This window comes from Moschus berezovskii, chromosome 15, assembly GCF_049115385.1.
Source record: "Moschus berezovskii isolate FMDL1 chromosome 15, NW_MosBer_1.0, whole genome shotgun sequence".
In the NCBI taxonomy this organism is placed as follows: Eukaryota; Metazoa; Chordata; class Mammalia; order Artiodactyla; family Moschidae; genus Moschus; species Moschus berezovskii.
Window position 1 is genome coordinate 50,050,190 of NC_142474.1, and position 23,498 is coordinate 50,073,687.

At 46.6% G+C, this 23,498-nt stretch overlaps 1 protein-coding gene across 11 annotated transcripts in view; it reads left to right on the forward strand.

Moving 5' to 3' along the window:
• The window catches only part of SVIL (supervillin), a 278,811-nt gene that overhangs the window by 226,267 nt on the left and 29,046 nt on the right, over window positions 1-23,498 (forward strand). For all 11 annotated transcript variants that reach the window (XM_055429928.2, XM_055429919.2, XM_055429937.2 and 8 more), the window contains 12 exons: window positions 2,571-2,718; window positions 6,998-7,087; window positions 7,174-7,260; window positions 8,583-8,760; window positions 12,345-12,517; window positions 14,221-14,376; window positions 15,569-15,705; window positions 16,768-16,915; window positions 17,037-17,182; window positions 19,280-19,455; window positions 21,953-22,097; window positions 22,459-22,735. In XM_055429928.2, coding sequence (XP_055285903.2) covers window positions 2,571-2,718; window positions 6,998-7,087; window positions 7,174-7,260; window positions 8,583-8,760; window positions 12,345-12,517; window positions 14,221-14,376; window positions 15,569-15,705; window positions 16,768-16,915; window positions 17,037-17,182; window positions 19,280-19,455; window positions 21,953-22,097; window positions 22,459-22,735 — 1,861 coding nt within the window. The remainder of the gene's footprint in view (window positions 1-2,570; window positions 2,719-6,997; window positions 7,088-7,173; window positions 7,261-8,582; window positions 8,761-12,344; window positions 12,518-14,220; window positions 14,377-15,568; window positions 15,706-16,767; window positions 16,916-17,036; window positions 17,183-19,279; window positions 19,456-21,952; window positions 22,098-22,458; window positions 22,736-23,498) is intronic.

Genomic DNA, 23,498 nt, shown 5'->3' on the forward strand with positions numbered 1-23,498 from the left:
TAGTTTATGAGGGCATGTGATTCAGAGAATTATTTGGAACCAGGGTCATCTTACCAATCATGAGTAGGAAAGTTAAGGAAAAGGGTTTTTAATTTGTTTGATAATTTTTATTTTGATAAAATTTAAAACTTATGGAAATGTAGAAATGTTGTCATAATAGCCAGGATACTCTCATATACCCTTGAACAGACCCACCAATTGTTGGTATTTGTTCCCTCACCCACCCCGTTTCATCCCCTATTCCCGCTGCCAACGTCCCCCTTCACCCTTTTCTCCTTGATTGATTGATTGATTGGGCTGTTGTAACAGAATACCATAAACTGGGTAACTTATAAACAAGAGTAATTCATGTCTCTCAGTTCTAGAGGGTAAGAAGTCCGAGATCAAGGTGCTGGCAGATTCAGTGTCTGGTGAGGGTCCACTTCCTGGTTCTTAGACCACTGTCTGCTCACCGTGTCCTCGTGTAGCTGAAGGGGTGAGGGAGCTCTCTGGGGTCTCTTTTATCAGGGCACTAATCTCATTCTTGAGGGCTCTAGCCTCATGACCTAATCACCTCCCAAACCCTACCTCCTAAAGAATCACATTAGGGATTAGGCTTCACTACGTGAACTGGTGGGGAGCAGGGGACACAGAGCCTTAGACTGTAGGACACTCTCTTAACCTCAATAGGACGGTCAAGAAGAGGAAATTTTATATTGATACATTGTTTATCTAATCCATAGACTATGTCCCAACTGTGTTCATTTCCCCCCGATAATATCTGTTTAAGCCCCCACTCCATCCCATCAAAGATCCTACCAGGATCATATATTACATTTAGTCACCATGTCTCTTTAGGAGACAGTTTATAACCTAATTTAATTGCCAGTGATCTCAAAATCAGTCCTGACTGTGACTGCTCTGTAGTAGAGTTCTGTAAAAGGAAGATGTGTAGGTTCGGTGATGGAAAAATCCGTGTCCAGGGCTTAAACCGAATACAGTGCAGACATGGTTTTTATGTGGCTGGAAAAGAAGGAGAGCCTCCCTTCGCCCCCACCCCTGCCCCATTACCCTGCATCTCTCCATCCTCCCAGGGCTTTAAAAAGATTAAGGATGCTGACCTCTGTCATCTTCCTGAGTGAATCTGGAGGTTGTTTCCTATTGGCCTGTTAAGGGAAGCTAATTTGCCATGGTGGGATGGACAGCAGTGGAGAATAAAAGTATCACTGAGTCCCCAGGGATGTATTTCCCCCTCAGGGCTCCTTGGTCCTCCCACTGTGTCTGTGGAAAACCTGAGGATCATTTTGATCTATGTTGACTTCTTATCTAAGAAAGAACTCCTTACACAGAAAGGGGAGCTTGGGGAGATCATAGAGTATTTAAGGAGAGCTTGCCTGTGGTTTGAAAGCAGATGCTCCAGCAGAAAGGGCTGCCTCGGATCTCAGAAGATGATGAGGTTAAAGTGCAAGCACAAACCGGGGTCATCACCATCCTTAGGACCCCTTTCCTAGGAAGGACCTGGAGGCAGAAGCGCTTTCTGCTCTTTGGCGATGCTTTTCTTTCCTTAACATGGGCTCCCATGGCAGCTTCCCTCCCGATCCTCCAACCCCTCCCAGCCCCGCCCCCCCCACTCCCTGCCCTGTGCCCTGCCCCCGTCCCCAAAGATATTTGTCGTGAAAGGAGGCATAGGCAAAGGAGGAGGGAAAAGAAACTGTCGGGCCAACCCTGGAGGACCTTGCCCCGTTGCCAGCCTGCGAACAACCTCGCATCTCCTCAGGCCACGCCTCCTGCCTGCCATCCCTGTCCTCCTCAGTCTCCCTTGAGAATCCTCCAGCTTCCGCCTTTTAGACCAAATAAGGCTAAACAATGTCACCAAGGGCTTAGACACTAAAGAAGCAACTGTCTCCAAAACTCCAATGATAAACATTTGTCAGCCTTTTCTGTGTAGAAATGTTACTATACGCGTAGGTTATGTTTATAGCACAGTTCAGCCTCAATGTCAGATATTCTGTGACTTAAAAGTCATCTTTGTGGGCTTAACTTGGTTGCCTAACTGCCCATATGAAATAGTTGCTGTAGGAAAAAGCATGTGAGTTCCAGAAAACCTTCTAATAACACACCTTCCTTCTAATCAGCTTTCTCTACTTTATGGTTGACCATGTCGATAAAAATCTTTACTAGGTAAGATTTTCTCAACAACCTGTGTTCTTTGAGCATGATGAACAAAGATTCCTAGTCAACTGAGTTTAGATAAGTGAAACAGAGCAACTTGAAAACTCTGTAAGATTCATGGCAGGAAGACAGTCTTTCTCTTCCTGTTTCTTTTTACAAAGCATTATTTTGATATTCTGGTGTTCCAAACAAACAAGTGAAAAACCAAGTTCTAACCTGAAGTTTCAGGGTTGTTGTTGGTGATCTGTAACCCAAGCTGGAAATAAGGAAGCCAGACCTATTTCAGGCAGAACAGCTGTGGACATCAGGGGACAGTGCAGGGCTCCTCTTTGCTTTCCAGCTCATGAAATGCTGCATGCTAGCGTTCACACCTCTGTGACTTACTCTCCTGTTTTCTCCCTGGTCCACCCTGCAAACAGCGGGTCACAGAAAGTCGAGAGAGCCAGATGACTATCGAAGAGAGAAAGCGTCTCATCACCGTGAGAGAGGACGCCTGGAAGACCAGGGGCAAGGGAGCAGCCAACGACTCCACCCAGTTTACCGTGGCCGGCAGGATGGTGAAGCGAGGTCAGAGTGCGTGTGAGTGTGTGTATGCGAGTGTGGACCTGCGCGTGAGCTCCATCACCACCGAGGGGAGGGTGGCGTAGGATAGCTCACCTTAAAATGCCAAGCCTCGGTCTTTTCTGGTTTTCACTGTTCACTGAAGTTGCGTACACACTTTGTGAGATACTCCAACTGAAAATCTTCTCCTGCGACCACATCGTCTTCAAAGTGACGCATGATTCATTTACTTACATTCCAAAACAGTCATTTGGAAATGCCTAGGTATCAAAGCAGTTTTGCAGATCTGCTATCAAACTTTTAGTCCTTTCCTGTAATCACTTGGAAATTATTTCCATTTTCTTGCCATCTGGCAATCAGTTCACTCAAATAAGCCTTTCTCAGTGCAGAAGTTCATCGTCTTCCTTTTAGGGTAATTCCCAGGTCTCCTTCCATCAACCCAGAGTTCCCTGGCTACAAAGCCCTGTTTCCAGAGATGTTTTATTGGCTGTCTAAAAGATGTATCCATTTCCAGGAAAGTGAGATTTCCCTGAAGACAGGTCATTTGTCTGCAGCTGAGCTCTTGAAACTGATTTTCAGTGGGAATCCAAAGATTTGTGAAACTGATGAATCCCATGGTTTGTCATCAGAAAACTGCAGCTTCACAGCCTGTAGGAAATAGTTAAAATCTGAGGTCCCTTTGTCACGTGCATGCACATACCTTCATTTTCTAAGCTATTGTTTGAGTAAATTTCTCAATTTAGTGATGAAGGTTTTCTCAATCAGTAGAATTAACTTATATTGTCATCCGCTTCGTAGGTTTGCAGTTAGCTTTTCTCAATACCTTTCAGGATCCTCAGTCATAGATGGAGCCTACGACATTGTAGGCTCAGGATAAGTATTTGCAGAAGGAAGGAAGGGAGGGAGAGGAAACTCTTGAACTGAGATTAACCCAAATATTGGTGGAAGAATCCTTTCTAACAAATTTATTCTTAACTAATATTGGAATTTAGGGAAGCCCTGGTGGCTCAGTGGTAAAGAATCCGCCTGCCAATGCAGGAGACACAGGTTCAGTCCCTGGGTTGGGAAGATCCCCTGGAGAAGGAAATGGAAACCCACTCCAGTATTCTTGCCTGGGAAATCCCATGGACAGAGGAGCCTGAGGGGCTACAGTCCATGGAGTCACAAGAGTCAGACATGACTTAGCGCCTAAACAACAAAACTCTTGGAATTATCAAAGGATAACAGAAGGTAATTTACGCTCAGAATGAGGTGTCATTTGAGGATGTTTGTCACCAACTCACAGAACTATCTCCTTTGCATGACCCCCATCCCTATGTTAAGAAAAGCAGATTCTTCAGGCCCACATTGAGAACTTGAAACATAGCTCAGATCTTCCAGCTTCTAACCTGGGCTTTTATCCTGATGACCTTTTACTTGGGTTTCAATTTTTGTCTTTCACCTTAAAAATCATAATGTATTTGAAGCCTGGTCCTTACTACTGGATACCACTGTCCCTGTCCATGGGGATATCAGAAGTAGCCTTGCTCTTAGGCAGTTATGGAGAACAGAATCAGGGACATTCCTCCTCCCTTAGGGGATGAGTTTCCTTTCACATGTTCCTGAATGAATCATGGATCTTTATTTAACAGGTTCTTTATGACTCTGCTTGAGAAATAATTTTTTTATATTTTCAACTTGATGAAAAATCTGTACCCTGCTTTTCTGTCACCTGTACCATCGTGTGTTTCACTGAGCCATTGGCTCTTTTGGATTTGCAGTGGTGGAACATCCAATTAACTACACTTGCCAAAGAATGAAATTGTGCCCACACTGCAGCCACCAAGACCTCCTGTCTCATCAGATGACAGTGTAGCAGAGTGGCCAAGAGGCCTCTGCAGCCTGGTTTTCATTCTCTCGCCCCAGAAGCTGTTTTCTCCCCTCACCTCATTAGGGCTGCCCCCCTTTTCATATTCGTAGAGCCCACAGATCAGTGAGTACTCCATAGATTTCTGTGGTATTCTAGATTTCTCCTGGAAGGAAGATATGCAGAGTACACCTTTGAAGAAGAGAGAGCTGAGGGACTTCCCTGGCAGTTCAGTGGTTAGCACTCTGTGCTTCCAGTGAGTGGGGGAGGGACACGGGTTTGACTTCCGGTCAGGGAACTAAGATCCTACATGCTGTGCAGTACAGACAAGAAATTAAATAAATACGATTTTAAAAAGATGTAAAATGTTCTCGACAGGTGACTGGTTATTGTCCATAGAATTCATTGAAAAGAGCTATGGGGAGTGATTTAACGGTGTGAAACTTAAAACTATATGCCTGCCCCCATCACAAACCCTGTCTCTAGCTGCAAAGAGCAGGTGCACCTTTAAGAGCTCACGGGTGCAGCTGCCTGAATGGGCAGCAGGGGGCACCCTAACTGGACAAAGAGCTGATGTCCAGCCTATTTATTGGCTTCAGAGTGAATAACCTCTGTGCTAATGTTATATCCCCATGTCTCTTACACATCCTTTTAGCAGGTAATGAGCTACTGTCTCAGCCTTTGATACCAAATTTTTTACTTATTTTTCAATATCTTTCAAGAAAATTGACTTTCACTCAGATATAAACTCTTTGCAGGTCCTGTAATGAAAGAATTTTTTAAAATGTTATTGACATTAGTAAGGAAGTATGTGTACATGTTGAGAAGTACTTCCGGAAAGTGTTAGTCGCTCAGTTGTGTCTGTCTCTTTGCAGCCCCATGGACTACAGCCCACTAGGCTCCTCTGTTCATGGGATTCCCCAGGCAAGAATACTGGAGTGGGTAGCCATTCCCTTCTCCAGGGATCTTCCCAACTCAGTGGTTCTCCTGCACTGCAAGCAAACTCTTTAACCATCTGAGCTACCAGAGAAGCTTCTGAAATGTCACCTAAAATTTCAGTTGTAAACTGCATTTCAGTATTTTTCCTTCCAAGTTTTATGGTGTAACAAACATCTCCCTCTCCAACTCACAGAAGGGAGGAGCAGATCCATTCACTTGGTTTTTTCCCCTATAAGTGATCATGACTTACACATTCTCGGGATGTGGTTCTAGGATGTGGTCTCTCAGATGCGATAACATAGCAATGTCACCTAACGGTTTTACTTTTAATGAAAATGGATACAAAGAATGTTAACATTTCACTTTGTTCTTTGTAAGTGTACCAATTACCCGTCCTGCCCCCCTTGCAAATCCCGTCTAAGTTTAGGAAAAAATACTCATCTATGTCTTTATTCAGTTTTCTGGTCTAATCAGATGCCGTCTTCATGCTGGAATGTTTGTCTTCCCTTTCTATGTGTCTCTTATCATTTTTCCACTTAGAGAGTCCCCATCCAGCTCCTTGAAAGATGCAGGTGAAAGCATGTCCCTAGCTCCCAGCCACACCCAAGACCAGCATGACTTTCCAACATCTGCACATGTGTAAACTGGTTACTCTTGTGTCTTTCTTACAAAACCTAGCACTCTCTGGGTAATCGCCCAGTAGATCACACTCTGATGATGCCCCCAAAGGCCAGACTGTCCCCACGTCCCCTCAGCCAGGAGAACAACTCCAGGGCTGGGGAACTCGCCGGTCAATGTGACAAACCGGGTCCTTGTTTCCTCTGGAGAGATGGTACAGAAACAACCGACCATCCACCTTCTTGAGTTCTGCAGCCACAAATCCAACCAACCACAATAAAAAAAAATTTTTTTTAATTCTATAAAATTCCAGAAAAGCAAAACTTGAATTTGCTACACCAACTCTTTACAAAGCATTTACATCATCTTCAGTATTAGGAGTCATGTAGAGATGATTTAGAGGATATGGGAGGATATGTGTAGATTATATACAAATATGCCATTTAATATAAAGGACTTGAGCATCCATGTGGATGTTGGTACCCACAGAAGGTCCTGGGACCAGTCCCTTGTAGATACCAAGGGACAACTGTACGCTTTCTCTTCAGCTACCTCCAGTGCCTGAAAGGCCTTCAGAAGTCAATATTCCCTCTGTTCAAGGACATTCCGATCACCTTCTGCACTCTGTTATCCTATCTGCATGTTAGGGATGTGTCTTCATTGTTCCGTGTGGAATGGCAGACTGACAGCTGCTTCAGGCCTTAGAAACAATAAAAGCTTGTCTCTATGGGCAGTTTTCCTGTAAGTGTGTGTGTCCCATGTCTGTTTGTAAATTCTGTAAATTGTTAGATCTCTGTTGGGGCTCATGGTGGCCCCTCAGGGTCCTGGGAATTTCCAGAAGGAATCCTGAGATGCTCAGTTGCTCCTTTGTTCTCCCTGCAGGTCTGGCGTCCCCCACTGCCATCACCCCGGTAGCATCCCCTATTTGCAGCAAAACAAGGGGCACGACACCAGTTTCCAAACCCCTGGAAGGTGAGTCCCTAGGCCCTGATGTGCCAAGAGGTCTGTGATCAGAAGCGTCCTCGGTGCTGCTCTCACTGTGTTTTCTACTTGCCCAGATATCGAAGCCAGACCAGACATGCAGTTAGAGTCGGACCTCAAGTTGGACAGGCTGGAAACCTTCCTAAGAAGGCTGAATAACAAAGGTACATACCAGGAGCCAGAGGGAAGCTTGGCTCACGTGTGTGTGGCCAGTGTGGCTCAAGTTTCAGTGGATAGCTCAGGAAACCTAAAAATATCTACCCCACTTTCAGAATCTCTGAATCCCAACATGGATTGCTTTTTCTCCTCAACTGAATTGTCTTCTATTATGACTTAACCAATGTGTACTGTAAGCATTATCTTTGATGTTATATTTTAAAAGTTAATGTATTGGTTAACACTGATTAGATTACTAAGCTCTGATTCACTTGATAATGTACTCAGTAGGTGGCTCCCAATAGCACATTTGTGCCTGGATCTAAACACTTGGGATGTTATCCAGTCAGGATTGTAGACTCAGTCATTTTGCTTTTAACCCTGAAAGTAGATTATGACATGAAATCAACATGATCTGATTGTATATGTCATTTTCCAATAAGGTAGCAGCTGTTATTATATCTGATTGTCACAAATAGTTTCTAGAAGAAAATTCTAGTGAATAAACAAAGATTTCAATACAAAAGTCTATGAAGTATATAAAATTAAAGAATAACATGCATAAGTAGCCTCATCCCTTAAGAAAAACGTATGGTACTTAAAACTTATCTATTACCAAGCACCTACTATTGACAATGACCCCTATAGGTTGAAAATAATACAAACAACCACTTTAAACTAGAAATATAACAGTGTCATATAATAACCAAGCTGGCAAGGCAAAGAATACAAACCATTCACAGTTTATTACCTGTGTATGTGCTGTGATTCATGGGGTCTCAAAGAGTCGGACACGACTGAGCGACTGAACTGAACAGGTATCTAGCCCAGAGGCCAGCAGACTAATCCAGCTCCCCACCTGTATTTGTAAATAATGTTTTATTGGAACACAGTCATGCTCATCTGTTAGCTTATTGGTAATAGTTAATTTTGTGCTATAGCCATAGCTTCGTGAAAGTTGCAACGCAAGTCAAATAGCCTCCCATGCAAAGTCTAAAATATTTACTACGTGGCCCTTTGCAGAAAAAGATTTTACCAAACCTTGATCTAGAACAAAGCTGAGGCTAGTTCTGTCTCCAAGAGCAAAAAGAACAGGTTCGGAAATTCTCAGTGACTGCAGCCTCCATCTCTCCTGCCACTCCCAGTGCAGGCTTTGTTCAGTCCTTCCCTGAGAAGAGCTGATGCCCAAGAAGCATCTCCAGAGTCTGAGACAGCGCTGGCATGTTTGCTCCACTCCTGGACCTTAGCCGGAAGAAAATAATCTTTAAGCAGAGTCGAAGTCATGTTTTTACACACATCTCATGTCATTGATTTGCTTGTTTGTTGATAGTCGGTGGGATGCAAGAAACAGTCCTCACTGTCACTGGGAAATCTGTGAAAGAGGTGATGAAGCCAGACGATGATGAAACCTTTGCCAAGTTTTACCGCAGCGTGGACTCCTCTCTGCCGAGAAGCCCTGTGGAGCTGGATGAGGATTTTGATGTCATTTTTGATCCTTATGCCCCCAAGTAAGTTATTTCAGTTCCCATCATTCACCCCTGGAGAATGGATCCCTTCACCGGCCTCTGCATAGCACTTTATTCTCTCACTGTTATCACCTTCTGTGATAGAATAGCCAGACTGACACAGACCAGGATCCTAGGCCTTCCCCAATCAGAAATTAATCTGAGGCCAGACAGGAAATGCAGGCAAGGCTTCGCTGGGGCCCCTGCTGCAGCAGGAAGAAGGAAGAATAAGTGACAGGTGCCCTTGCTGGCTCCCCAAGGTGGGGCGAGCATGTTCCTTATATGGGGTAAGAGAAGGGGTATATCCAGGGTTTGGACCAGGAGGGTGGGTGGCTTAGGTGGTTTACCCACCCCTTTGGTGGTGTTGAGTGCAGGAGGCACGTGCAGTGCCCTAGTTTTGCTCCCAGCTCTTCAGAAGTGGCAGTTGTGTTTTTTTGGTCTTTTTGTATCTTGTTGTCCATAATTTGCCCCAACTGCACATGCAGGAAGTTATTTTTAGTCCCTTATAGTGTCTTTGTATTTTGTTGCTGGAGGAGATATTTGTCCAGCTGTCATCACTGCAGCAGAAGTTCTCAAGTTCCAGGTCCCAGCTTGTCTCAAAATCACTAGTCTCTATAACCAGACACTGGAGTAGATGGAGCTTGCGTGCCCAGGACAGACGTCCTCTCTGCCAGAAAGCTTTGCATCCACACCACGTGCCTGGTCCATAAAAATAATGTGACGGGATTTTCACGTCAGTCGACTATTGCTTTCAGACTTCATGAACACTGATTGATCAACATTTTTATGCCTTTCTTTCATTTGATGTGTCGAATTCTTACTCAACTTTGAAAACAATTTGGATCACCCAGGCTCCGATGAATACAGCTAACTAGAAAATCGATGAAATTTGCCATCACTAATAAGTCCAATAGATTCAAGGTTTTTATCAGTGCTGTCCCAGGTCCCTCTTCACACAGAAATTTGGCTACACCACTAAAGAAAAGTGTTCATTTTGTTAGAATTCCTTTGATCTCAAGTGTTGCAAAGAAAGGCAAATCCAACCAGCTTTAGCAGAAGAGAAGTGTGGAGGGATTTACAGGTTCACTCCCTGAAAAGTGCAGGTGTGACCTCAGTTCAGGGGACTCAGAATAAGGTCTCTCTTGTGCCAACTTCCCTCTGTCCTTCCCTCTCAGGCTGTCACCACATGTTAGATGGTCACCCCTCACTCCAGATTGATAGCCGAGCTATGTGGCCACTCCCGTTCAGGCAGCCGCCCTGCCCCGCAGTCCTAGGAGGAGCTCAGGCTTGATTTTCCCAGGTCGGCACGCAGCCCTGCAGCCATCATTGCAGCCAAGGGGATGGAAGATGCTGATAGGCTAGTGGTGGTCTCTGGATACCCCCCAACTCTGAAGCTGGGATAGAGGGCGGGGCATGGAGGGAGGCAGTTCCCACAAAGGCAAATCCAGGACCACCTACCAGAAGCAGGGAGAACGTGCTGGGTGGGCTACCCCACAGCCATCACATTTATCTGCTTCCTACCAATTTGTCACAGAGCCTGTCTCTTCCAGAAGTCTGCAAGGTCATCATAAATGTTTCCTTAAGCTGTTCCTGATACCCATTCTGCATTTTTCAGTGTGGTTTTTTTTTTCAATTTGCTGTCTTAAGAAAATGAACAATTTGCCACTCCCCACCTTTAATATTCTGGGTATTATTTGCATACATGGTTATTGGACCATTTCTCAATCTCCTCCTCATCCAAATGTCATTGTTTAAATTGTTACATACAATTTGAACATTGATATGTTGTGTTTACACACATAAACACATGATAATGTTATGTATGAGAGAGGACCTCCGGGGACAGAGATCCATGCACTTGGATGTTAAAAGCAGCTAGAGTCTGCTGGGAAACGGGGACAGAGTGAACCCCTGCCTTCATGTCTGGTGTTTGGCCCCAGAGAGGGGGGTGTGTGAGAGAGAGGGTGTGTGTGTGTGTGTGTGTGAGAGAGAGAGGGTGTGTGTGTGTGTGAGAGAGAGTGTGTGTGAGAGAAAGAGTGTGTGTGAGAGAGAGAGGGGGTGTGTGTGTGTGTGAGAGAGAGAGGGTGTGTGTGAGAGAGAGAGGGGGTGTGTGTGTGAGAGAGAGAGTCTGTGTGTGTGTGTGAGAGAGAGAGGGTGTGTGTGAGAGAGAGAGAGGGTGTGTGTGTGTGTGAGAGAGAGAGGGTGTGTATCTGTGTGTGTGTGTGTGTGTGAGAGAGAGGGTGTGTATCTGTGTGTGTGTGTGAGAGAGAGAGAGGGTGTGTATCTGTGTGTGTGTGTGAGAGAGAGAGAGAGAGTGTGTCTGTGTGTGTGTGAGAGAGAGGGTGTGTGTGAGAGAGAGAGGGTGTGTGTGTGTGAGAGAGAGTGTGTGAGAGAGAGAGGGTGTGTGTGTGTGTGAGAGAGAGTCTGTGTGTGTGTGAGAGGGTGTGTGTGTGTGAGAGGGTGTGTGTGTGTGAGAGAGAGGGTGTGTGTGAGACAGAGGGGGTGTGTGTGAGAGAGAGAGGGTGTGTGTGTGTGAGAGAGAGGGGTGTGTGTGAGAGAGAGGGTGTGTGTGTGTGAGAGGGTGTGTGTGTGAGAGAGGAGGTGTGTGTGTGTGTGACAGAGAGAGAGGAGGTATGTGTGTGTTTGAGAGAGAGGGGGGGTGTGTGTGTGTATGTGTGTGAGAGAGAGAGAGGGTGTGTGTGAGAGAGAGTGTGTGAGAGAGAGGGTGTGTATGTGAGAGAGAGGGGGTGTGTGTGTGTGTGAGAGGGTGTGTGTGAGAGGGTGTGTGTGTGTGTGTGAGAGGGTGTGTGTGTGTGTGTGAGAGGGTATGTGTGAGAGGGTGTGTGTGTGTGTGAGAGGGTGTGTGTGTGTGGGGGGGTGTGTGTGTGAGAGAGAGAGGTTGTGTGTGTGTGTGAGAGAGAGAGGGGTGTGTGTGTGAGAGAGAGAGGGGTGTGTGTGTGAGAGAGAGGGGGTGTGTGTGTGTGTGAGAGAGAGGGAGGGAGGGAGGGTCATAGTTATTTTGGGGGCCTCTTTTTATTTCTATTTACTCTTCAAAATAGTGCTTATTCTCCAAAGGGGGACAGTGGGAACTGAAAAACTGATATGGACAGGAAGTTGAGTCTGCAGGAAGGAGGGTTAAATCAAGAAGCAATTCCTGACTATTCTCAAAGGGCTTGCTAGAGAGTCCAAAGAAGGAAAGGCTGTTCTTTTCCAACAGGAAGTGATCAGGATGCTGCGGGGGTGGGAGGGTGATGATAACAGGGAAGGACTTCCACCCATCAGCGCTGACCTGGAGTGGAGTGGGCTGCCCCAGAGGAGCCAGCCGTTCCTCCAGGTGAAGTCCCAGGGGCATGGTTGAGAGCAGGACTCCTAGGATTGGCTGGGATCTGGACCCAAATGGGCTTCAACCTTCCAAGATCCTCTGACTCCATTGGTGGAGTGGCGGGAGGAGGAGGAGGAGCTGTAAGATTTATAATGCAATCGAGAAATAACTTTGGAGCTGGATGCTCCAGGTCAGAGACCTGCAAGCCCCTGAGCGTGGGTGAGACTGCAGCCCTAGGTCACAGCAGCTCTGCTCTGCCCCATAGGTTGACATCCTCGGTGGCTGAGCACAAGCGTGCCGTGCGGCCCAAGCGCCGGGTCCAGGCTTCCAAAAACCCCCTGAAGATGCTGGCCGCGAGGGAAGATCTCCTGCAGGAGTACACTGAGCAGAGACTGAACGTGGCCTTCGTGGAATCAAAGCGGATGAAAGTTGAGAAGTGTGAGTTTGGGGGCCACCCCCAGCTGTGTGCTCAGGAACTGGGGGAGCAGGTGACTCCATCTCATTTTCCTGCCCTGCAAAGGCCAGTCACAGTGCTCAGAGATACTCGTGAGAGACAAATGAGCATGTTTGCACACACACATGCACACCTGCAGAAAACCTGCTTAGAAGGTGAAGGCTTCTCACAGAAACTCTTAAGTGTGGCCCATCTGTTCACTTAAAGTGAAAGTGTTAGTCACTCAGTCATGACTCTTTGCGACCCCATCAGCTGGAGCCCACAAGGCTCCCCTGTCGATGGGGATTCTCCAGGCAAGAATACTGGAGTGGGGAACCATTCCCTTCTCCAGGGGATCTTCTCGACCCAGGGATCAAACCCAGGTCTCCTGCACTGCAGGCAGATTCTTTACTGTCTGAGCCACCAGGGAAGCCCTCTGTTCGTTTAAGTCTTTTTGAGTTTTCTTTCCAGAGGCTGGAGGAAAGGGAGGCTGGGCTTTGTAATTTAGCCCATTTCCAAACTTGGCAGTTCTCCACTCCATTTGATTCTAGAGGAAATTTGATCTGTCATGGGCAAGTGTCCCACATCCCTGTTTTTTGCCTAATCCTAGATTTTACGCTGTTAATTAAAGTATAAACCAGTGCTTTTCACATTGCTTTGGAGAGGACCTCAGGCTCCTTGAAGTTGGGATGTGGGTTGAGAGGAGTGGTGGGAGGGGGCAGTGGGCTTTGTTCCCACTTCAGGCTCAGCCATCAACTTTCCTCTGCCCTGCCACATGGGGGTCCAGGTCTGAAACAGCGGTTTTCCTGGTGGAGCTAGTGGCATGCATAATCTTGCAAGTCTGAATATTCTTGCTATCATTTTTATTTTCCTATAGCACTCATAAACCTACTTACCAAAGTTGTTTTTTATTTTTAGAAACAGAATATTTAGATGAGGTAGTTGAGTCTTTTCATTAAATTGTTTTACTAAATAAGTATATTTCAAACTCTGAGTCATATGAATTGTGCAGTGGTGTTATATTTCTTCAGTGTTAGAACTTCATCCCAGCAAAGTAATTTTCCAAGTTTCTCTCAGCATGCACATATTTTTTAAAACAAAGAACTGGAGAAATAAAGATTTATTGGCACAGATTCTGTGTACTTTAATTCTGCCTCCGCTTTTAAGGGGTATATGTACATTTGTTGGTTCACACTGAGAACCTAGCATCCTATTACAATCTTAAATCTGAGAGCAGAGGATCCCAAGGGATCATCTAGTTGTTCACTCTGCCTCCAGGAAAAGATGAGAACTAAACCAAGCCTTACAGAGTGCCTGCTTTTCTGCATATAAAGACTTTGGATGGGAGATATCCAACAGTCCCACTCAGGAAAACATTTTCAACATCTGAACCCTGTTAGGAATTATAACGGCTTTAGTGGAGTTGCAGCCAATGAGTTCAGCTCCTAATTTTGTACTGAGGTTGTTGGTCCACACTCATTTCTTATCCCTCTGCGTGGATGGGGTGACACCTGTCAACAAGCATTTATATTTTCAATCCTGTGCTTAATTCCTAACATGGAGCTTCACAGAGTTCATCAGACGAGAGTATATGTTTTCCCCATCAGGACTAACTTGAAAAAAGCAGTGATTCAGTTATGCATGATCGCTGAGTGTAAACCTTGTCTTTTCTCCCAAATATCTCTGATCCATCCTTCAATCCTCCCAGTGTCCGCCAACTCCAGCTTCTCAGAAGTCACCCTGGCGGGGTTAGCCAGCAAAGAAAACTTCAGCAACGTCAGCCTGCGGAGCGTCAACCTGACGGAACAGAATTCCAACAACAGCGCAGTGCCCTACAAGAAGCAGATGCTGCTGCAGGTTAAAGGTATTGAGAGCCGAGAGGATGACAGGCGACCCTGGGTTTTGTCTGGAGGCCTGAGTACCCCCCACTTGCCTGACAGGAGGAGGGAATACATGCTTCTGGAGAGCCCACCGGGCACTACCGCATCTAACCCCTGCTTTGCAAAATCCCACTAGGTGGGACGCATTTGGACCCTGAGCTTGGTGACGGGCCCCAGGTCCCCACAGCTGCTTGAGCAGCAGAGCTGACTTTGACCCTGGTCCATCTGATCCAAAATCCCAGCTCTTGCTGCTGCGCCCCTTCCCGTGACCCTGGCCACACACTGCCTGAGGTCACCAGATGCCCCCACGGCCATCAGAGTTTTCGCCCCACTCTGCTATCCTCACTGGGGTCAGCAGGAGTCAGGGAGCCAGAGGCAGAGATAGGCGTTCTCGGAGAAGGGAGCGAGGGAGTGCAGAGGGGTAGCCAACACCCTCCCTGCGCCCCTCTTAACAAGGAGCCTTCCCCCGCAACCAGAGGGCTCTGGGCTGCCCTGCAGTGATTAGCTGCCCCCACCCAGTAGCACTGCTGTAGATTCAGGCTCAAGACAAGGAGGGCGTATCCTCTGCTTCGCTGGTGGTTTCCAGTTTGTGTTGCACGACCACTGTCCTTTGTAGCCTATTTAAAAGACCAGTGACAAGTGCAGACCCCTGCCTCCATTCCCATGTTGTAGCACTGGGACAACTGTGGGAAGATGGAAACCATTCAGGAGAAGGTGTTGGAAGCTGCACAAGGCAGGGCTTCCCTCTAAGCTGGTGCCTCTGTAGACTCAGGGTTTCCGAGGACCAAGAGGTTCTCTGAAGGGCTCTCTGATCACCTGGCCCACAGAGGCTGCTAAGTGTAGGAGGTGGGCTGAGTGGAGAGACCAGGAGAGGAGTGGGAGAGGGGAAACAGGGTGTTTGCCAGCATCCCTGGGGAGGGATGGATCCTGTGGAGCCTTAATGGATCCACACGCTGTAACAGGACACTGCTAGTGCTCCTGGTGGTGACTCTAGGGACATGCCACCAGGGAAAGTCATCCACAAGGCTGTGACCTAGGTCCCTTGGGTCACGGGAGCTCAGGTGAACAGAGGAGACTGGTCAGGAGGCAGTCAGGAGCAGGGCTGCTCTGGATGTGGGGTGCTTCCCGGCGGGTCCTGCTGGGACTGGGGGACAGTGACCTTTGCCCCATGTTCAGGTAGAAGACACGTGCAGACACGGCTGGTGGAGCCTCGCGCCTCCTCCCTCAACAGTGGGGACTGCTTCCTCCTGCTCTCGCCCCATCACTGCTTCCTGTGGGTCGGAGAGTTCGCCAACGTGATCGAGAAGGCGAAGGTCAGTGTCTAAGGAATGAGAGTAGCTTGGTTCTGCGTCCCCTTTAGACACAGACAGGACATTCTTCCAGTGGCCAGACCCCTAAAAGCTTCTCAAAGCCTCCGTGTCTCATTCAAGTGAGAGGGGATAGTCTTCTTTCTTTTCCGGAAGGTCTCTGCAGTGAGCCTCTCATTAAGTGCTTCAGGGAGATGTTTTCAAAGGAGTCTGACCTATGCCCCCAGGTTTTAAGTCCTGGTTCATCGTTTCTCCTTGTAGAGGAAAGGAACTGACCCATCACTTCCAAGTTTTTTGTCCCAGGTGCTAATGAAGTTCCTTCTCTGATGTACTGAGTGAGATTTTAATGGGAAAAGACCAGGAAATGGGTATTTTTTTCTTTTTATTGACTTACTGATTTTTAATTGACTTACAGTTGACTTGCAGGGTTAATTTCTGCAGTAGAGCAAAGTGGTTCAGTTATACATACATTCTTTTTCATATTGGTTCTCTTCCCAGGATATTGAGCATAGTTCCCTGTGCTCTACAGTAGACCTCGGTGTTTATCCGTCCTGTATATGCTCGTTGGCATCTCCAGTCCTGAACTCCTGCTCCATCCCTCTCCCACCTCTCCTCCCCCTTGGCAACCGAAAGCCTGCTCTCTGTGTCTGAGAGTCTTTGTTTCATGGATAGGTCCATCTGTGTCCTGTGTGAGACTCCACATATGACACTTAGGGCATTTGTCCTTCTCTCTGACTTCACTCAGTATGATCATCTGCAGTTGCATCCGTGTTGCTACAAATGTTGTTTTTTTATGACTGATTAGTAGAATGGGTGTTTTTAAAAAGCATCATGGATGATCTGTTGAATTTAAGACTAAGAACTAAGAATGGATTCCCGCAAGTCCTTTAGTTACATTTTCTTGACTTTGTAGACAACCCCCAACCAGTGCCCCTGGCCCCTGTGGTCACGAGATTTTCCTTTCAGACACGCACCATTTATCTCTCTGCGCTGATTTCAGCCTTAGTCCATCCACCACCTGGCCTTGGACTTGTCTGCCCAGGTAACTGTGTCCCTCTCTCTGTTTAGGCCTCAGAACTCGCGAGTTTAATTCAGACCAAGAGGGAACTTGGTTGTAGAGCAACTTACATCCAGACTGTTGAAGAAGGAATTAATACACACACACATGCAGCCAAAGACTTCTGGAAGCTTCTGGGAGGCCAAGCCAGTTACCAATGTAAGAGTTTGCTGCATCTCAGAGAAGACTGGCTACTTCTTCTCCTCTCCTCCTTCCTTCTTCCAAACCAGTCACTCTCCAGTGGAAAACATAACATCCCTTTACTGTTCTTATCCCAAAGCCGCTGGAGACCCAAAGGAAGATGAGCTCTATGAAACGGCCATAATAGAAACCAACTGCATTTACCGTCTGATGGATGACAAACTCGTCCCTGATGACGACTACTGGGGGAAGATCCCAAAGTGCTCCCTCCTGCAGTCAAAAGAGGTATGGCGAGGGCTCTGCCTTGGCCCTGGGATGCCCAGGAAAATAGACAGGAAGTGCCTGACAGACACTAGCCAGAGTTAGTGCACATCACAGATCAGAGACATCGTGTTTGGGGTTTTTTGGCTGCACCTTGAAGCACGCGAGTTCTTAAGTTCCCCAACCAGGGATCGAACCCACAGCCCCTGCAGTAAAGGAACAGCGTTCTTAACCACTGGACTACCAGGAAAGTTCCCAGAAACATCTTTTTAAAGGCTACCAATTTGTGATTTCAAATCATTACTGCTGTCTTAGATGCTAATTGTTGTTTATTCACTAAGCTGTGTCTGACTCTTTGCAACACCGTGGACTGTAGCCCGCCAGGCTCCTCTGTCCATGGGATTTCCCAGGCAAGAATACTGGATCGGGTTGCTGTTTCCTCCTCCAGAGGATCTTCCCAACCCAGGGATTGAACCCATGTCTCTTAAAAGTCCTGCACTGGCAGGCAGATTCTTTACCACTGCGCCACCTGGTTGCTAATATAGAGTTACAAATGTTGTTCCGAGGAGGCATGGGACATTGAAGGCTTTTCTGTTTTGGGCCAAACATAAATATGACTCAGGCCTGTCTCTTGATTTTTGTATAAACATTAAACACTTTTCAGTCCTTAAGTTTCAGGAATCATAGGTGTATATATAATTTTTAGGTTTGCCAAGTAAACCCATGAATTTTTATTTCTCACATAAGTAAAGATTTATTAAATATAAATAATAAATGTTTTTATTGTTTTTCTGGCAGATAAATATTTATTAAAATATATTAAATATTTAATTTAATTTTATATTTAATATTTTATATATATGTGTTTGTGGGCTTCCCCAGTGGCTCAGCAGTAAAAGAATCCACCTGCCATGCAGGAGCCACAGGAGATGTGGGTTCGATCCCTGGGTCAGGAAGATCCCCTAGAAGAGGGCATGGCAACCCACTCCAGTATTCTTGCCTGGAGAATCCCATGGACCGAGGAGCCTGGTGGGCTACAGTCCATAAGGTCACAAAGAATCAAACATGACTGAAGCAAATGAACACACATGCATACATGTGTTCGTGTGTGTATACAAATGTGTGTGTGTGTGAGTGTATATATCCAGGACCATTAAGTATTCTGAATGTTGAGAAGAAAGTGGAAAACACAAAGGGACTTTAAATTTCATTGGGTAGAAAAGTATTAGAAAGACTGTCATCCGAAGCTAAACTGATTGATGTGAATGGGCATTTGAAGGGAGAAACACTGCCACAGAAGAAGAAGGAATCAGGAATAATTTTAATGACAAGGTGAAGCTGAGTCTAGTTTGCTTAGTAATTCCACTTAGTTTGCTTAGTGATAATAATTCTACTGTTCTTAAGTAGAATCTGGATTGCTGGAAATGAAAAAGTGAAAGTCGCTCAGTTGTGTCAGAGTACTGGAGTGGGTAGCCGTTCCCTTCTCCGGGGGATCTTCCTGACCTAAGAATTGAACCGGGGTCTCCTGCATTGCAGGCAGATTCTTGACCAACTGAGCTATCAGGGAAGGTTGGAAATGAAGACAGGAATTTTTCTAGGAAGAAAGCATAGAACAAGCAACAGGCATGGAAATAGGAAATAGCATTGTGTTCATGTGTTCATTCAACAAACCCTAGTGAGCCCAACTGCAAATGTTAGTACAGGTTTGTCTCTGCCCTCGAGTGTCTCGGAATCGTACAGGGCAGAGTCCTATACAGTCACTGGGTCCTCAGTGCCATGTGAGGTTGCCTGTATAAGTTAAATGAGTTAATGACAAGGGAGGGGAGGGAGTAGGCGGGATGGAGGAAGACATGCTTAAATAGCTCTTATGCCTCAGAAGTGCTACATGGCCTGAGCCTTCAGAGGAGGGGTTAACTTGGGCACTTTGGTCAACAGACATCACACCCACAGAGTAGAGGCTGGCTTGGCAGGACGGCGCTAGCTGCCAGGTCTCTCTGTGTCTGTACTGAATGCTCCATTAGGATTTAAATCATCGCCTCTCTGGCTCACTGTCACTAGAGACCCTGGTTCAACTAGAACTTGTCCTTGGAGTTAACAGATTTTTCTGTGCCATTTCCCCAGGTACTGGTGTTTGATTTTGGGAGTGAAGTTTATGTATGGCATGGAAAAGAAGTCACATTAGCACAACGAAAAATCGCCTTTCAGCTGGCAAAGCACTTGTGGAATGGAACCTTTGACTACGAGAATTGTGACATCAACCCGCTGGATCCTGGGGAATGCAATCCGCTCATTCCCAGGTACTGCCAGGCCCTCGGCCACCTCCTCCCCACTGCAATGATTAACCATCACCTTTCTTGGGTTTTACTTTTCGTAAATGATCATAATGCAGTACCATGATTATTCACAAAAGGAACGGTGCTTTAGCTTTTCCCTTACAGATACAGAAGTACAGATGGAGAGGTTGTCTGGATGGTGTTCCTGTTATATTTCATTTCTTAAAGTAAATCGGTGCCACCTGCAGCGTTCAGGTGCTGTTGTATCAAATAAATAGCAGCTGTTTAAACAAATGGCTTGCTCATCTGAAAAGCTTGCCAAGTCCTGGAATCCAGCCATGGATCTGAAGCTGTGGAAACCATGCCTCTCTGTCTGGTTTCACACCTTCCCAGCATAGCCCTTGAATTCCAGGATCCACCATTTATTTAGATGAGTTTTTTGCCCTTTTAGGGGGAGGGAGGACATGGTATTGAAGTAATGATTGTAATTATTTCCTACAGTCTACTGGACTTTTTAAAGTCATTTTGGCAAATCGGCCAAAGGTGCACAAAACTCTCAGAAAGATGATCTTGAGAAAAAAAATTCTTACATCCGAAGGATCAGTGTGTTTTATTTCGTAACTATCAGGAAAAAGAAGTGCCTTTAAATTATGGATGCCACATAATGCATTAGAAATTGATGCAAATGGCACACTGAAACTGCTTTTTAATGTTTCCCATTGAACTTATATACAGATTTCAACTATCCTACATAGTTTCCTGTTTCAAAATCCAATTCTTGATTTTATTATTCATTGTCATTATAGAAAAAATTCAAAATGATGTCAGTGTAGGTGAAAAGTTTTCAAATCCTTTTTAAGCACATTTAACAAAATTAGTACTGAAACAACTAGTTTTTTTTAAGAACTAAAGCTAAGGCTAAAAGGAATATTTTTCTTGCTATAGTAAAAGAAAAAAATACCAAAGCATAAAATCTGTATGATGGACAATTCGCTCATGACATCATCTGAGATCTGAAAATATAGAGGAGTGGGCATCTCACCTGCGGGCTCTCAGTACCTCTGAGATCAGAAGCACTGGAGGAGCTTTGAAAAAAAATGCATTGGTGGGCCTAGCCCAGGAGATGTGTTTTCAATTCAGATGGGTGGGGCTTGTGTGTCAGCATGTCTTAAAAGCCCCCCAGGGATTTTAAGGTGCAGCCAAAGTAGAGCACCCAGCCCTTCTTAACAGACAGGAGACTGAAACCACTGAGGAGTCATGACTTCACCCAGCTCAGACCCACGAGTCAGGACAGAGGGGAGGATCACTTTCACGCCCTCACACTGCAGACCTGCTTCTGGCCGTGCTCCCTGGCGTCACAGTATCCAAGATGAATTTCTAAGCTGAGACCAAAGTGCTCATTCTGTAAGCACCTTAGCAAGTCTGTAGAGTGGAATTTATATAAAAGTCGGTCACTCAGCTATTTTCTGTTAAGGACCATAGTCTTCAAGGTAGTCCTGAATTTTCCACAGTTGCGGATATTTGGTTCCTAAAGTCCCACTAGAGTTCGCAGTGGAAGTGTTTGCATACAGGGCCTTTCGGGTCCCTTTGAAAACAGGCAGCCCCTTGGTGTGCCTTAGCTGTGATGCCGGAAACTGTGGTCTGGACCAAATAGGACATGATGAAGCAGGGGCCACCACAGGGCCCAGGAAGCACTGCCCATCCATCTGAGGGACCCAATTCACAAGCCAAGGCTGATTAGGAAGGATGAAAAACACCTTCACCTTATCCTTAGGGCTCACCCTCTTCTGCACGTCTTTTCTCAGCTCTCCCTATTTCTAAGTTAGCTGTGTTTCAAGCTCAGTGCCAGAGTCTGAGATCCCGAGACAGTACGGACCTCCTGACTGGGCTGGGCGGCTTCCTTTCTCTTTTTATTGTGTTCTGCTCACCTGCTTCCCATCCAGTGACCTAGACATAAATGTGCACAAATTCACTCTATGATCTATGAGGGTATGTTCTTTAGGGAACAGTGGAGAATTTGTTCCTGGAGGCTGGCAATCTCCATTGTGACGTGACTTATAAAGAGAACTCAGGGTGAACACAGATCCCTCCATCTATTCATGAAGTTGAAGGAAACATGCTGAGGCCCTTTGGATGACCATGGGCAGAATAAAGCAGGCAAGGGAGACACGCCTGTGACTCCTGCCTTTGCTGAACTCCCAGACTAGCCTGTTGCCCTCGGGGACCGCAACATGAGGATTTGCTAGAATGCAAGGCAAGTCCAGTCCTTAGGTGGATCGTGTCACATTCAGGCACATCACCTCCAAGGAAACAAATCCATGCAAGGCTTCAGGCTAAAATAAGAAAGTGTCATTTATCGGGTCACATCAGTGAAAACAAACCATCCATTCTGTATACTATTTACGTATTTGGTTTTCTCACTAGCCACGTGTGCTGGGTTTGGACTTCTTAATTTCATTGTGACTTATTTAATCTTGGTTCTTTTCCCATCCACTCCTCCCACCCCACCCCCACCCTGCAGAAAAGGACAGGGGCGGCCTGACTGGGCAATATTTGGCAGACTTACAGAACACAATGAGACGATCTTGTTCAAAGAGAAATTTCTTGATTGGACAGAATTGAAGAGACCTAATGAGAAGAACGCCAGCGAACTTGCGCAGCATAAGGTATTCAGGATGATAAAGCTCCAAACCTTGATCATCAGGATGGAAGCTCCAAACCTCAGAGCTCAGTTTGAGTCCATGCCAAAGGGGCTTGGATGCTAACAGCCCTCCTGGGGTTTGCTAGTAGAACAGCAAACCAGTTTCCAGTTACATTCTGACTCCAGGAGGTGAAAATAGCCGTGTTTCCACCTCCAGGTGTCGCATTCACAGATGTGGCTGTGTCTCCCCTAAATGCAGCCTTTCCTGAAATGCACTGGACAGCCTGAACGCCATCCTCTGAGCCTGTCCCATCACCAGGGAAGCAGTGATGCTGTAGCTGTGGATGCAGAGGCAGCTGAGCCAGTATGTCTGCGTTCCCTCCTAGGATGATGCCCGAGCAGAGGTCAGGCCTTACGACGTGAGGCGGATGGTGCCGCTGCCCCAGACGACGGCCGGCACCGTGCTGGACGGGGTCAACGTGGGCCGAGGCTACGGGCTGGTGGAAGGGGATGACCGGAGGCAGTTCGAGATCGCCAGCATCTCGGTGGACGTCTGGCATATCCTGGAGTTCGACTACAGCAGGCTCCCCAAGCAGAGCATCGGGCAGTTCCACGAGGGCGACGCCTACGTGGTCAAGTGGAAGTTCATCGTGAGCACCGCAGGTCAGCGAGCACTTCTGTGTCCTCCTAGCCCCACCGTGGGCATTGTGCCCACCAGATCCAGAGTGCGTGCGTGTCTGCCCCCAGCTGCCGGTGCAGGGGCCAGTCTGGTCATTCCTTATGAGAACCTTGGGAATAGATTCCTAACACCCCAGCATGGCTAGCATCCCTGGTGCTTCCCTCTAGTCGCCTGGCATAGTGAGGTTTCGCGGCTACCCACGCCCCCTCCCATGCCCCATCCCCAAAGGTCTTCTAGAAAAGCAATGATTTGCCCCCACATGACATTAGTATCTACCCCGTGACTGGATGCTGCTGAAATGGAAGGAACATACAGCTGATGGTACAGACTGAAACTGAATGGTGTCGTCACAGTCAATCCAGGCACAGAAGGGTTTATTCAGACTGAAAGAAGTATTTCCCCTAAGGCTGAGACTCCTGACAGTGCTGTATGGATCTGGCAGAGTAAATACATGGTCCTACCTCCCCACAGACCCCACAGTGCTGTGCCCTTCACGTGGCAAAAGAACAAAACACTCCATGGTGTGCTTTGCACTGGGGGCAGTGAGGGCAGAGAGTGGTGGATTGGGGAGAAATAATCCCTTGTTCTTGCCAGGAAGAAGCCACAGGTCAGGTGATCCATTGTCCCTCATTCCTACACATTTAGAGACAGCTTATGTCACAACTTGGTGATTGTGAGTTTCACTTGCCAAGGGAGTTTAGTCACCTTCTCCTGGCCCCCTCACCATCCGGGTGTGGCTGCCCCGCC